At 36.1% G+C, this 13,493-nt stretch overlaps 2 protein-coding genes across 2 annotated transcripts; one reads left to right on the top strand and one right to left on the bottom strand.

The window, feature by feature from the left end:
- The first annotated feature begins 5,708 nt into the window (after nt 1-5,708).
- LOC114543983 lies at nt 5,709-7,418 on the top strand. Its single transcript, XM_028562747.1, has 2 exons — nt 5,709-5,818; nt 5,963-7,418. The coding sequence occupies exons 1-2, from the start codon at nt 5,709-5,711 to the stop codon at nt 7,416-7,418; spliced, it is 1,566 nt and encodes a 521-aa protein (XP_028418548.1).
- Nucleotides 7,419-8,698: 1,280 nt separating this feature from the next.
- Nucleotides 8,699-10,139, bottom strand: LOC114543985. The gene has a single exon (XM_028562748.1). It carries the CDS (start codon nt 10,129-10,131, stop codon nt 8,863-8,865), a length of 1,269 nt encoding a protein of 422 aa, XP_028418549.1. The 5' UTR covers nt 10,132-10,139; the 3' UTR covers nt 8,699-8,862.
- Nucleotides 10,140-13,493: the final 3,354 nt, after the last annotated feature.

Below are 13,493 nucleotides of genomic sequence, written 5' to 3'. Positions count from 1 at the left end.
AGGAAGGTATGTCCTAGGACCTGGATTTTCCTCTACCAATACATCATTTGAAAGTCTCAGTAATAATGGCACATAAACATTGTGATGGTATATAATTTGAATACACCATAAGCACTATTCACTGTTCTTTCGACTCTTAATCAATTGGTTCTTAAGATATGACAAGCAAAATACATTAATATAAAACATTAATAGTATTTGATACCAAAGCTTGCCTTTCAGACAGCAGAAACTGTTTCAACGGTCTAGAAAATTGTGGTGTGAACCACTCCTGGAGTGATGAACTTCAATAATGATGCACATATTTGTAGCCTTAAACTTAATATTTTGTTTGAATATATCAGCAAAATGGCTGCCTTTTTATTTATACCTGCACAATGGCTGGTTTCAATTTTAATACCTGCACAATGGCAAGGTCTAACTTTAATACCTGCACAATGGCAAGGTTTTTGCTTGCCATATCTCAAGAAGCAATTGATTAAGAGTCAAAAGAAAGTGAATTGTGCTTATGGTATGTTCAAATTATATACTATCACAATGTTTATGTGCCATTCAAATAATGTGCCATTCAAATTCATTGCTTTCAAATAATGTGGAGGAAAATCTAGGTCCTAGGACATACCTTCCTGGTAACCACAACTGAAGCAATACACGTTTATATCAATGATGAATGATGGCATTCAATGTTGACTGATTGTAGGACTGATTACCACAGTGATAAGATATTGTCAATGAAAATTGCAAACAAGCCACGCAGTATTAATTAAAGATTTGTACGCTCGTATAATCCGGTTGTGATCAAAATTGCTCGGCAGTGGACAAATGAGCGATTGAAATGACAAATATTGACACAAATAATGCAACGTTGATTTTACCTTGACTTTTATACAGAAATTTGCCAAAACTCAAAGCAGCCCCTTCGAATAAAAATCTGATTAAACGTCGGAAATGTTTCGAGTGTTTCCTTCAGCGCCAATCTGTCCGAGTGATTACCGACGAGTGCCGAAGACCCTACCCTCCATGCTACGCGGACACTTTCGACTCTGACATAGTGGTTAGCCGCGCATGCGCAGCGGCTACCCACAAAAATTCTGCCGTGTTACTAAACTACCATGATCCTTTGCAATTCCGCAAGAGGTCCAATTAAAGGGGACTTTTGCCACTAGAACTAACATAATGAACATGTTAAGTACAGTCGTGAAAGAGGAACAATCAAAGACAACAGCCACAAGTACTAATACTCGGAAAACACTGCAAGGCACCGATCATCGTGTATCAAGTCAAAAAACAGCCCAGGAAGAATATGCCATACGATTTCCAGTGAAGCGTCAATGTAAAGAAGCTTCAAGCGAGTCATTGTTTGCCGGGTGAACAAGAGAAAGAAGATTTTCATTTAGCTCTAAAACTACAGCAACAAGAAATCGAAATCGATTCCGATGGCGTAGAATCAGTCAACTGCAGTGAGGACGAAGACCAGATACAATGCGAAGCAAACGCGCCTGCGGCTTTGTTATGTTTAAAAAGTCGGCGTAAATAGAACAATGGCACCGTTAATACAAATGCTATATATATTGCTACTAAATGTTAATTGTTTGGTCTGCGCCCTGATCCTATTAGACGGACGTTGATATTTAGGGATGCACCATTATATTTGCGGCTAGTTCATATTTATTTTTTTGAGTTTGATTTTTCAACGGTATGAGCTTTATCGTTTGTACAATTTATTAAATATTAAGTTCCGAAAATTTATTTAAAATCTAAGTTTACTGAAGTTCGTATGAAATTCATACATGAATTTGGGAACTTTTGCGTTCAGCTTTGTGTTGATTATAACATTTTTTTTCCTGAAATCGACATGTTACATATTTCTATTTTTAGCAAATCCTATAGCTAATGATAAACAGATAATGATAAACATAAACAGACGCGCTTCGGGTTATGTTGTCTCTTCTGTTCAAAGTTATAACAGTGCGTTCAATCATCACTTTTTTCTATTCAAAGCTACTAGAAATACATGCATACAAAGTCCCAAATAAACATATATTTCCATCATTGAAATTCTATAATACTCGTTTCTGCTGAATGATCGGAGTCGCAAAGTAAAATCCTATATCTTGGTACAATTATAAAGTCTACTCTCGAGCTATCAAATTCGACTATAATCATAATTGTGCTACGAATTGCTTTAAAAATAATACAGTTTTAGCGAAATTTCAATTGCTTTTTAAACAGATTCACCATTAAAAATAAATACTTTTCAAATCAAAATCATTTTAACGAAATCAACGAATAAATTCAAAGAGGTGTCATACATTTGTTGATAAATCCACATATTTATAAACTTACAAAATACTTGCATGCTTTAGAATACAAAATCTACCTATTTACCTGTTCAAAAACACTCCAAAAATGCTTCAAAATCGTTGATTTTTCAACATCTATTTGAATCAAAGTTTTTCGATCCGAAAACACCATTTACTTTACGTTTTGATCAATTTTACGATTGAATTTTTCCGTATATTTTCAAAACCATCCAAATGAAAAATTTTTTTTTAAAAATTTTATAATTCAAAATATCAGTTATGCTGACGCGAACCAAAATTTTAATTTAGCCAATCGCATGCTTCCAAACGTTTGTTAGTTACCAGTTGTAACTCGTCTTAAACTTACGCATGCGCATAACTTACAAAAACCCCCAACATCCATGACATAATGGCGGACAACTTTCATTTCGCATTTGCATTCCCGGGCGTAATTAAAATCTCCGGGCGGAATTAGTACCCTCGCCCGGTGCTTCACACCGGCTCGGGGATCAAACAGTAATTGTATTCATTATTTTACTTCCTCGCCTCGTCCCTCGCCACTGCTCGGCTTTGCTTACGTAAGACTTTCTATACTTCAAGGTAACCTGTATATTCGAAAAATCCTTTCATGTCTCCAGGTGTAATTGCCTCTAATGAAGTGTACATGTTATATATGCATTCAGGAATTGTTATGTTCGTACAGTCTCCAAATCTATACTTCAATAACGTACGCATCTTTCCAAACACGTATTCTGCAGGGTTGAAATCGGGCGAGTAAGCAGGCATATATACCAGTTCTATGTCAATATCATTTAAAAATTCTCTTAAGATTCTGCCTCCATCGTAGTGATGGGTTCCGCAATTGTCCATAACAATAACAGAACCAGGTTCTAACACGGGCTGTCCAGTTCGAACATTTATAGAGTCGGAAGCTTCTTCAAAAAATTTGAGAAAATCTAAGGTATCTGCACTCCAGTCAACTGTATTTGCGTAATCTACGCCAGTTAGTGAACACATAAGGTTAACCGTTGTATTTGCAGTTTCGGCGTACCTCTGAAATTCTACCGCTCTTTCTCTCATCGGGGCATGCCCGTATCTTCGCGCAGTGTGCTTTGGTAATTTTAAACCACATTCATCAAAAAATTTGAGAGTATATGGATTTTTACCATGCAGGTATTCGATGAAAACCTGTGAATATGCCATGTTTTGTAAAGTGCATCGTTCTTGTGCAATTGTTACGAAATGCGAATATATGTAATTTAGCATTGTTAAAAAACACAAGGTCAATATCGACGAGGAACTTACTTGGGGAACACGTCATATAAAATGAAGTGTAAAGTAAATATTATTATGACCCTTCGGAATCACAAAATTACTTTTCCTGTCATAAGGTCACAGCCCATGGGATTTTCCTCCGAAACAATAGTATGTCGTACAAAGTACAAGTGTCACGACTCAAGAACATAAGTTCTTAGCGGATACTAGTTTATGTCAATCATGTCTTTGTTATATTTTGCTCGGTTAAGCACTTGAAGCCTTACGTCACTAAAAGCCTAATTCGATGAAATTATTTGTAAAATAGTTTATAAGTTGAGATACGGTTCACAGAGTAATAAGTTGATGCTTGTGCTTTAAGTTGATGATAAATAGTTTAAGTTGTGAACAAGTTTTAACAGTGATCGATTAAGTAAAAGACCAACTTGACTAGTGCGTCACCGGCCTTAAGTAAACAAAGTATGAGAGCTGGACCGAGCTTCTAACGCCAACCCACACTTACAACCTACAACGCTGATTGGATTGTGTGAATCACACCATCTTGCACAGGGCGTCTTCAAGATCCCCTCAAATTTTATTATAAAAGGAGGCGCACAGCAACAGAACATTCAGTGGACTAAACACGAGAGTGGACTAAAAAGAGTGGACTAAGCACGAGAGTGGACTAAACACGAGAGTGGGCTAAACACGAGAGTGGACTAAAAGGAGTGGACTAGTGGAGTAAAAAGTATATGAAACGTTGGAGAAGCTCAACCTGACAGAACAGACAGCCAAGACGAGAACAGAAAACAAAGAGGTCCGAAAGGACGAATAATCCGAAGAGAAGAGAAGAATGAGAAAGAAGAGAACTTTAGTGAACTTTAGTAAAAACGTTGTAAAAGATCTCCTACCTTGCGCATATAGAAATAACATAATATAGACTTAACATTTGGTGCAGGATCGGCCTTACAAAACGTTTCGGAAACTCAATCAGTCCACTATTAGTATATACTCACAAGAAATCAGAACAATCAATATTACAAACATTGCTTAGAAACAGGTGCTGAAGCGACCTGATGACTGGTTCGAAAGAAACGCACGCTCTGTATTTATCCATACTTCTACTTACGGCAATGCTAGACTTTGTTTCACGTTTTGGATGTCTCTTCAAGACAGCTGTCCACAACCTCTACACTTCCCATGAACTAGAATTGAAACTACAATCGTTTTGCCCTCAGTCTGCAGTCCAAGACGAGTTTGGCAATATGTTCTTCCTCTATCCTAATATGATGGCTATGTCGAATATCTAGCCAACGAGGTACCAGTGGAAGCCTCCGTGGTCGTTGAAATACGACTACTGAGAGTCTGAGACGTATGAAAGTTTCAGAATTTACCGGATCCTTCCTGATGGTCAGCGCGTTTATAAATGGACATGAAACTGGACACATTTTAAGATTTGTATAATTTAAGTTTTTGTCATTGACATGACATGTTACATGTATATGTTATTATGTCTGTTTTTGTTCGATAATATTAAACACGAGAGTATAGCTGTTCAACTAAAATTCCTTAGGTACACTCAGCATGCTCATTAAACATGTTGCCGTAGGATAGCGCATGCATGTTTTTAATTGGGTCAGTGTATAAATTTCATTCTGACGCTTTTAGTTATGCGTCATTCGTTGAAAATATATTTTTCTCTTCCCCCGGGACAGTCAAGGGTCTCCCAAACTTGTTGTAATAGATTATAATTCTTTTTAAGCTAAAAGCTTAAATATTAGGCACATTCTTGTTTTCTCTATGTAGACTCGGTATTATATTGTTGATGAAAACCTACATTTTGGAGTTTGGTTTGCTGTGCATGGCGTTTAAAATTTAAAATGAGTTTCAGTAATATTAAGAAATATACGTGTAAAATTTGTTTGCATGAGTTGAAATATTTTGAAGAATTATTAAGACGTATATATAGGTTTAGGTTATTATTATGGAGAGATGTTTTGTCGGAAGAGCTTTATAATAATTTCCTGTTATGTGAAGTTGATCAACCAAAAATCTGAATACAATAGACCTTATGCATAATGACGTCATAACACCTTAAGCGCGCGGTTAATTATGGTCTTTGTGGTCACAGAGCGGGAAAATAATTTCAAGATGGCTACTGTCGAAAGTGAGTGTTTTGAAGTTCTTAACTGTCTTTTAAAGGCTGTTCAAGCCAACGAGGATTCTAGTTCTTTTGAGAACTCTTGCACGGATCCTCTGCGGTTGGATAACTCTGAAAGTCAGTGCACTAGTCGGCTTTCTTCGTCGAATTTTACGAGGCCATGTGGAGGTGCTGGAGGTTATACGTGTTGTGTTCCTGGTTGTTAAAGCAACCACAAAAGGAATCCAGAGCTTTCCTTTTATAGCATTCCTAGTGGTAAAAGTGAAGAGTCGAAAGAACTTCGAAAGAAGTGGATTAATCTCATTTCACGCAGGGATTTCTCTCCTACAATTGGTCATAGAATTTGTTCGTTGCATTTTCCTGGGGGACGTAAAACCTATTTAAACAACCTTCCTACGATTGTTCCCAAAGCAACCAGACCTACACCAACGAAACCTCGTTCAACGGTAAAGGCAAAAAATCGGACTCTTGTATCATGTACAAAATCTGTACCTGCTAAACGCAGACCTTTTTCAGAACTTGATGATAACAATAATTCATCACGCTCAATAGAAGAACCAGATAAAATGGCTACACCTGTAAATGAGAATATTGATCCTATTGCTTGTTTACAAGAACAAACGGAAAAACTTTTAGCAACTAATGAGAAACTTAAGGAGGAGAATGGAAGACTTAAAAATGAAAATAAATGTCAAAAAGATGAGATAAGAGGATTAACGGAGCAACTGGAACAAGAGAGGAAAAGAATACGTTTTTCAATTGAATGTTTTAAGGACAATGACATTCTCATTAGGTTTTATACGGGGCTGGAAGACTACAAAACCTTCAAAACATTGTTTGATTCATTTGGACCGGCAGTGAATAATCTGGTGTATTATGGTACCAAGACTGATTTGGAAAGGTTAAGCTCTGAAGATGTAATTAAACGTGGACCTAAAAGAACAAATTCACCTGAACAGGAATTTTTCCTTGTGTTGGCTCGCTTGCGATTGGGGCTTTTAGAAGAAGATATAGCGACCAGAGCTGGGTTGTCTCAATCACATATGTCAAGAATATTTATTACTTGGGTTGACTTCTTGCATTCAAGGTTACGTAGCTTTCCAATTTGGCCATCCAGAAAAGCAGTTGATAATTCAATGCCAGCTTCATTTAGAGATATGTATCCTTCGACACGAGTTATTATTGATTGCACAGAAATATTTATTGAAAAACCAAATTCTTTTAGAAGTCAAAGTGCAACATTCTCCACTTACAAAAGCCACAACACTGCCAAGGGTTTAGTTGGCATAAGCCCATCAGGAGCTGTCACTTTTGTATCGGATTTGTATGCAGGAAGATCAAGTGATCAACAAATTACTATTGATTGTGGAATTCTGAACTTGGTAGAAAATGGAGACTCAATTATGGCTGATAGAGGATTTGATATTGAGCACAATTTACCAGATGGAGTGTCACTAAATATACCACCATTCATGCGTGAGAAAGAGCACTTGTCAATTGAAGAGGAAACCAAGACTCGAAGAATAGCTTCTGTTAGGATCCATGTGGAGCGGGCAATTGCCAGAATAAAGAATTTTAAAATTTTAAGTACAGTCTTTCCAATTTCCATGGCAGCAAATTTAAACAAAATTTGGGTGATTTGTTGTTACCTTTCTAACTTTTTACCACCACTACTTGTAGAAAATAACAAGCTGGACTAGATGATAGTTTTTCTGCAATCCTCCTTGCTTTATTATTTATTCGGCCTAACAAGATGATTTTACCTGACATTGACATGGCTGGAGTTAACCTTTTAAAAGGCAACCCTATAGCATTTCATTCTATCAAAGGCTTAAAATTTGCCCATAATAAAGGCTAGGTCCAAAACATTTTCACATTAAATCCATTGTAGGCTGTGAAACTTTATTAAACTTTGTGTGTCCTACCCCTTAATGGTTAATCTATTCTTTAACCCATTAAGTGCCAGGGTTTCCCCAGACAAGTAAAATCATCTGGCGTTTGTTAAAAAAAAATAAGTAGGGCGCACTGGGGCACTTTGCCAGTTAATGAGTTAAAGGTATTTGCATCTATTATTTGGAATTTTTAACAGAAATATACTAGAGTAGAGGGGTAACCTTCACCTTACTCCCAATAAAAGCCTTTGAAAGTTTTTAGAGTGTTACAAAACTGTAACCATTTTGTGGCTCATGAACTCTTTAACCTATTAATTAAAGTGGCAATGCACCCCAGTGCTCCCTACTTATTTTTTTGACAAACACCAGGCGATTTTACTTGTCAATGGAGAAGCCCTGGTGCTTAATGCAGTGGTGCAGCCAGCCCAACAAATTAGTCATGCTATGCAAATTTTAACTTATTATTCATTTCTTTAGAAATTGATTGTTTTCATGGTCTATGAACACGAAATTATTTGCATAGCATGACCAAATTGTCAGGCTGGCTTCGCTACTGGCTTAATGCGTTAAGCAGCAATGCACTCCGATGTGCCCTAGTTTATTATTTTACTACATGTCTAATGCCAGATGACTTGTCAAGTAGAGAGTGTTGCCACTCAATGGGTTAAACAACAGTAATAACGTGTTGCTTGAGGACAGGATTTCATTAGTCAATGAAGTTAATCTAGGAAATTAGCTTCTCGAATTATCACAGTTGATACATATACTTTACCTTGCTCCTTCAATATTGTCTTAATTAAGTACTATTTAAAGCATGCACAGGAGTGTTTTATCATATTTAAAATGCAAGTGCGCAGCACGAGCATTTCACATATGATAAAACAGGACTACAAATGCTTTAAATGACCAAAAACATGAATACAATAGATGCTGTCTCATTAGTATTCTTTGTTGCTGATTAGTGTGGACTGTATATAAAGAATACTAATGAAGATGAGTTTTATCAGGTATATAGCCACTTCAAGTGACATATTTTGGTATAAGTAAAAAAGCCAGTAAAAAACAATTGATGTGTGTTTTATTAATGTCATTTACAAGAAGGAAGAATAAATGAAAAGTAAAATGATGTTAGTTCTGGCAGCATTTTGTTCTCCCACAAAGAAGTGTCCTTATAGATACGCTGAACATGCATATCAGCATTGGTGTATACCACAAAATCAATCCAGGGTAAATTTAAAATGTTCAAGACACCTTAACATTGATAATAATATGCATGGTTCACTTTAAGTTCTAATCCACTTTCGCTTTTTTTTAAATAAAAACCTTTGACACTTTGTGCAGTTTCATTAACATTCATTTCTTTCACTGAGTAAGGACACTTAACTTCAATGCATCCAACTGGAACACCATCTTTTATGACAATTCCATCAGGGCTACAACCCAGCCATGGCCACTGGGGACTGATGACTAACCCACAACATGTGACAAAAGCACTGCCTTTTAATGTTACATCTTGATATTTAGCAATTGCATTACTTTCATTATCCAGGCCCCACTGTACAGATGCAGGCACTTTTCTTTTCTCATGATCAACACATAAAATTGATTCAATCAGTGAAGCTGGATGGTTTTTCTTTCTATATTTGATAACTTTGCCAAAAATTGAAGCAGTAAGCCTTTTAGATCGTTCAGCGTACCATTGAGGATCTTTGTTTTGCCTCATAGTACTCAAACATATATCCTTAGCAGTGGATACAGTCAACCCAACTTTTGTTTTTACTAGTTCTAGTTGTTCTGGGCTGTAATCAGATGGAGGGGTGTAACCATTTGGCACATTTTTAAAGATCTGATCAACCAGTTGACTTGGTGGTATTTGCGTTGGAATAGGAACAGAGCTGTTGTCCAGTTTTCTATTTTGCAACTGATTACAAGATGTCTCGAAAAGTTCACATGGCTTATAGTTATTTGAGGCTATAGCTTCACGAAATAGTGAAGCGCAATTGGCTTTCTCAAATGCATTTGCCATAGACTTAATTTCTTCTGCAGTCACAGTCCGAGCAAATGGTGGAGTAGCACAATAGTCTTCCCTACTCCCTTTTACAATATACCTTTTGGCAGGTTTGTTCACATCAACTTTTTCAAATAGCATTTCTTCAAATTTAACACCTTTGTCCAGGGTCTTTGAGCTTCCAGAGGGCACACTCCATTTTTGAGGAAGTTGTGTGCATGTCAATTCCACAGGAACGTGTTTCAAATTCAGATTGACAAAGTCCAAAATAGTGTACAATAGAGCAGCTACGTGTTTGCAGCAACCTCCTTGGCCAGCCTTACAAGAACACTTAGCATATTCCACTTCACCGTTAACTTGGATTAAATGAACATAAACAGGATAGCTGACGCTCTTCATGGAAGCACCAACACGCGCTTTCACCACCAACAACAGCTTCGAGGCTTGCACATTTGGCTTGACAAAAGTACTTTTTACATAACCTTCTTTCCATAGTCCATAGCCTTTCTTCATATTTCGATAAGCTTTTGGAGCCATTTTATCAGGCATTGTACGGCTTTTTTTACAAGCTTATTCTCCAGCTTTTCATGAGTAAATCCTGGAAGTTTCTCTAAGCATTTTATCCAATCACGGTTGTCAGAATTGAAGATATCTTCACTTGTTTCCGACTCTACCAGCTTTCGAGGACATGCAGTACCTCCACATGGCCTCGTAAAATTCGACGAAGAAAGCCGACTAGTGCACTGACTTTCAGAGTTATCCAACCGCAGAGGATCCGTGCAAGAGTTCTCAAAAGAACTAGAATCCTCGTTGGCTTGAACAGCCTTTAAAAGACAGTTAAGAACTTCAAAACACTCACTTTCGACAGTAGCCATCTTGAAATTATTTTCCCGCTCTGTGACCACAAAGACCATAATTAACCGCGCGCTTAAGGTGTTATGACGTCATTATGCATAAGGTCTATTTTCGCTGTTGGAATGATAAGATATTTTATGAAATTTGAATAATTTTTGGTACACTTTCTGAGTACTTTTCTTAAGTACACGAATAAAACGACAAGAGAACAGTTTACAAGCCACGAGACAGTCATCACAAAGCATACAAAGAATATTTAAAAAATCAACTTTTAAAATGAACAGTCCTCATGGTATTGAAAGAAATATTCTCAATGTTGTAACATATGTAATTTGAGTAATAAAATATTTTCTTCGCAAATCCTAAGTTTGTATTTATAATTATGTATAGCGTGAGCGCACAGCTCAGTGAGCTCCATATATATCTGGAGTAAGAACTTGAGACTTCCGTGAGGCCAAAAAGTGAAGCCAAAGATGGCGGATATTGAAGCGCTATAGTACGTCAGTTTCAGTCTTCCTATATGTGCGCAGTTATCTAAATTCGTATTTTTTAACTTTATTTTTTCCTATTTTGAGTAAAAATGAGGGGAATTTCAATGAGGTATAATACTAATGTTTGATACTGAGATACTTTTATATTTTAATTAAATTAACCAAGAAATAAGCGATTTCTCACTAAGAAAGCTACGGAGTGGCGGGTTGTTGATGTTTTCGGCTTTTCGCAAATCACTGACAACATTTACTACAGAATATGCTTCCCAAAAAAAGATAGATACTAGTAAAACTTTTCTGAGTTCAATTCATCTGTATCAGGCTTTCATTCATGTAAAAAGTAATAGGAAAGAAAATTATGCTGAAAAACGTACGGGTTTGAAATATTGGCTACTAATATATGATTATGAAATTTATAAACAAGACTCATAATGCACGTATAAAAGAAACCTTAAAAAGAGCTCTATTATAGGAAAGCTAACCAAAAATAAAGGAAAACCAGAGTTAAAGCGTTTCGAAACAAAAAACGAAACAAAAAACTGAAACATGAGGTGAAAATATATGGAAATAAATCAAAATTAAAGGTATGTGCGTAGTTGAATTTATGGCGAAAAATGCATATTTACTCACACTTACAGTCGGAAAATGCGGCACCCACATTGAGTAAATGCAAAGAATCACATTCTCAGTAAAATGAATAAATTTTTTCCATTCTTGTGCTCGCAAATGATGAAAAACACGAAAATCTGAGGGTTTCGGGAACGTCACTCCCGGTCAAAAACAATGGAAATATTGGCCGCGCGAGTTAGGAGACTGAAACTGACGTACAATAGCACTTCCATCTCCGCCATCTTTGGCTTCACTTTTTGTACCCAAAGTTCTTACTCCAGATTATTTGGAGCTCACTGGCACAGCCCTCTCACGTAAGTTGTGTGTAAGCTATGTTGCAATAACACACTTGTGCCATAACATCATTCGCGTGGAGGCCGCGCATACTTTCGGTAAAAACCGACTGTTCCGAGAAAAACGGTCTCCCCAAGTTGCCTTTACTTAAATCCTTCACAACTCTCATCCTGGTCGGTCTTTAGTGGGTATCACACAGCGGATGAATCGCGCCATTCGCCCTCCACATCATCATAGCCGTATCAAATAGCGAACGATCGACCTAGTTCAGGGCAAAAGAATTCACAGCATTTAGGGTTGTTCTTGTTGCAAACCATTCGTAGAGATTGCGGTCGCAGGCACTCCATGTAAGCACACCATTGCTGTGTTTTCTCGTGCAATATCTGTTCGATGTGCGATATTTTTTTCATGCTTTCCTTTGTTTTTTCGGGCGAGTATGTTCAGGTTCGTCCTGTCATTAAAACATATTACCAGTAATATACATATATACATATATATATATATATATATATATATATATATATATATATATATTATATTATATATATATATATATAATAATATTATATATATATATATATATATATTATATATATATATATATATATATATATACATACACCCATTTGCAAAAACGTTGGCCTCAGATAGATAGATAGATAGATACTCGAAATCTAATTAGAATTGCATATGTTGTGTAATATGATTGAAATCCCATGCAAATGTAATCATATGCATTCTAATTAGACTTCGAGTATCTATCTATCTATCTATCTGCGGCCAACGTTTTGCAAATGGGTGTATATATATATATTATATAATTATTATATATATTAATATATATATATATATTATATATATATAGGTGCTTGTGGAAACATGTCTGGTATATTATGAACTTGTTGTATTAATGATTTCCTCAGACATAAAATTAACTATTTATTTGTTAATATCCAAACGTTTCGCCGGTCAAGGCTTCTTCAGTGGAATGGTTATTAGCAATATTAAGATCCTAATGTATATACAGGTATGTACAATTAAAAATTCATAGCTTATTTCTATTCTAAACGGAAGTAATAAACATGCTAGTCATGCATTAGTGATAAGTTTTACTTAGGATAAATGTCTATTAAAATTGTATGGGTTAAAAATGGTTTCGATATAGCCTATACAATTCTATATGTTAAAATCGTTCTATATACAAATGTTTTCCCAACACAACCGTTCATAATGTCTTCAGATTGGTTTTGTATTTCATGAGCCTCTATATATCTTCGTTCTTCGTCATTTCGAATATTTGAATGCAAGATTCTCCAAGTGATCCTTTCCTTTATGACTCTTATGTGATGATAAATGTTTGAACACGGTTTGTTTCTCCATTGTTAGATGTTCTTTAATTCGTGTTCCTATTGTTCTGCTAGTCTCCCCTATGTAGATGGTTCCGCATGTTACACACTTAATTTCGTAAACGACATTCTTCATCAAGCAGCGATTCAGTTTGATAGCTGATTTACATGTTTCGCAGTTACGTGGGCAGTTTTGTTTACTCTTCGGTGGGCCAAACACTTTTGATAATGATCTGCCATTCACAAAGTGTATTTTAACATTCTTAATACCTGATCGGTT

This window comes from Dendronephthya gigantea, unplaced genomic scaffold (genome assembly GCF_004324835.1).
Source record: "Dendronephthya gigantea isolate DGI-Jeju-01 unplaced genomic scaffold, DenGig_1.0 000606F, whole genome shotgun sequence".
In the NCBI taxonomy this organism is placed as follows: Eukaryota; Metazoa; Cnidaria; class Anthozoa; order Malacalcyonacea; family Nephtheidae; genus Dendronephthya; species Dendronephthya gigantea.
Note: the sequence above shows the minus strand (reverse complement) of the source record. Positions and strands in the feature narration are given on the sequence as shown.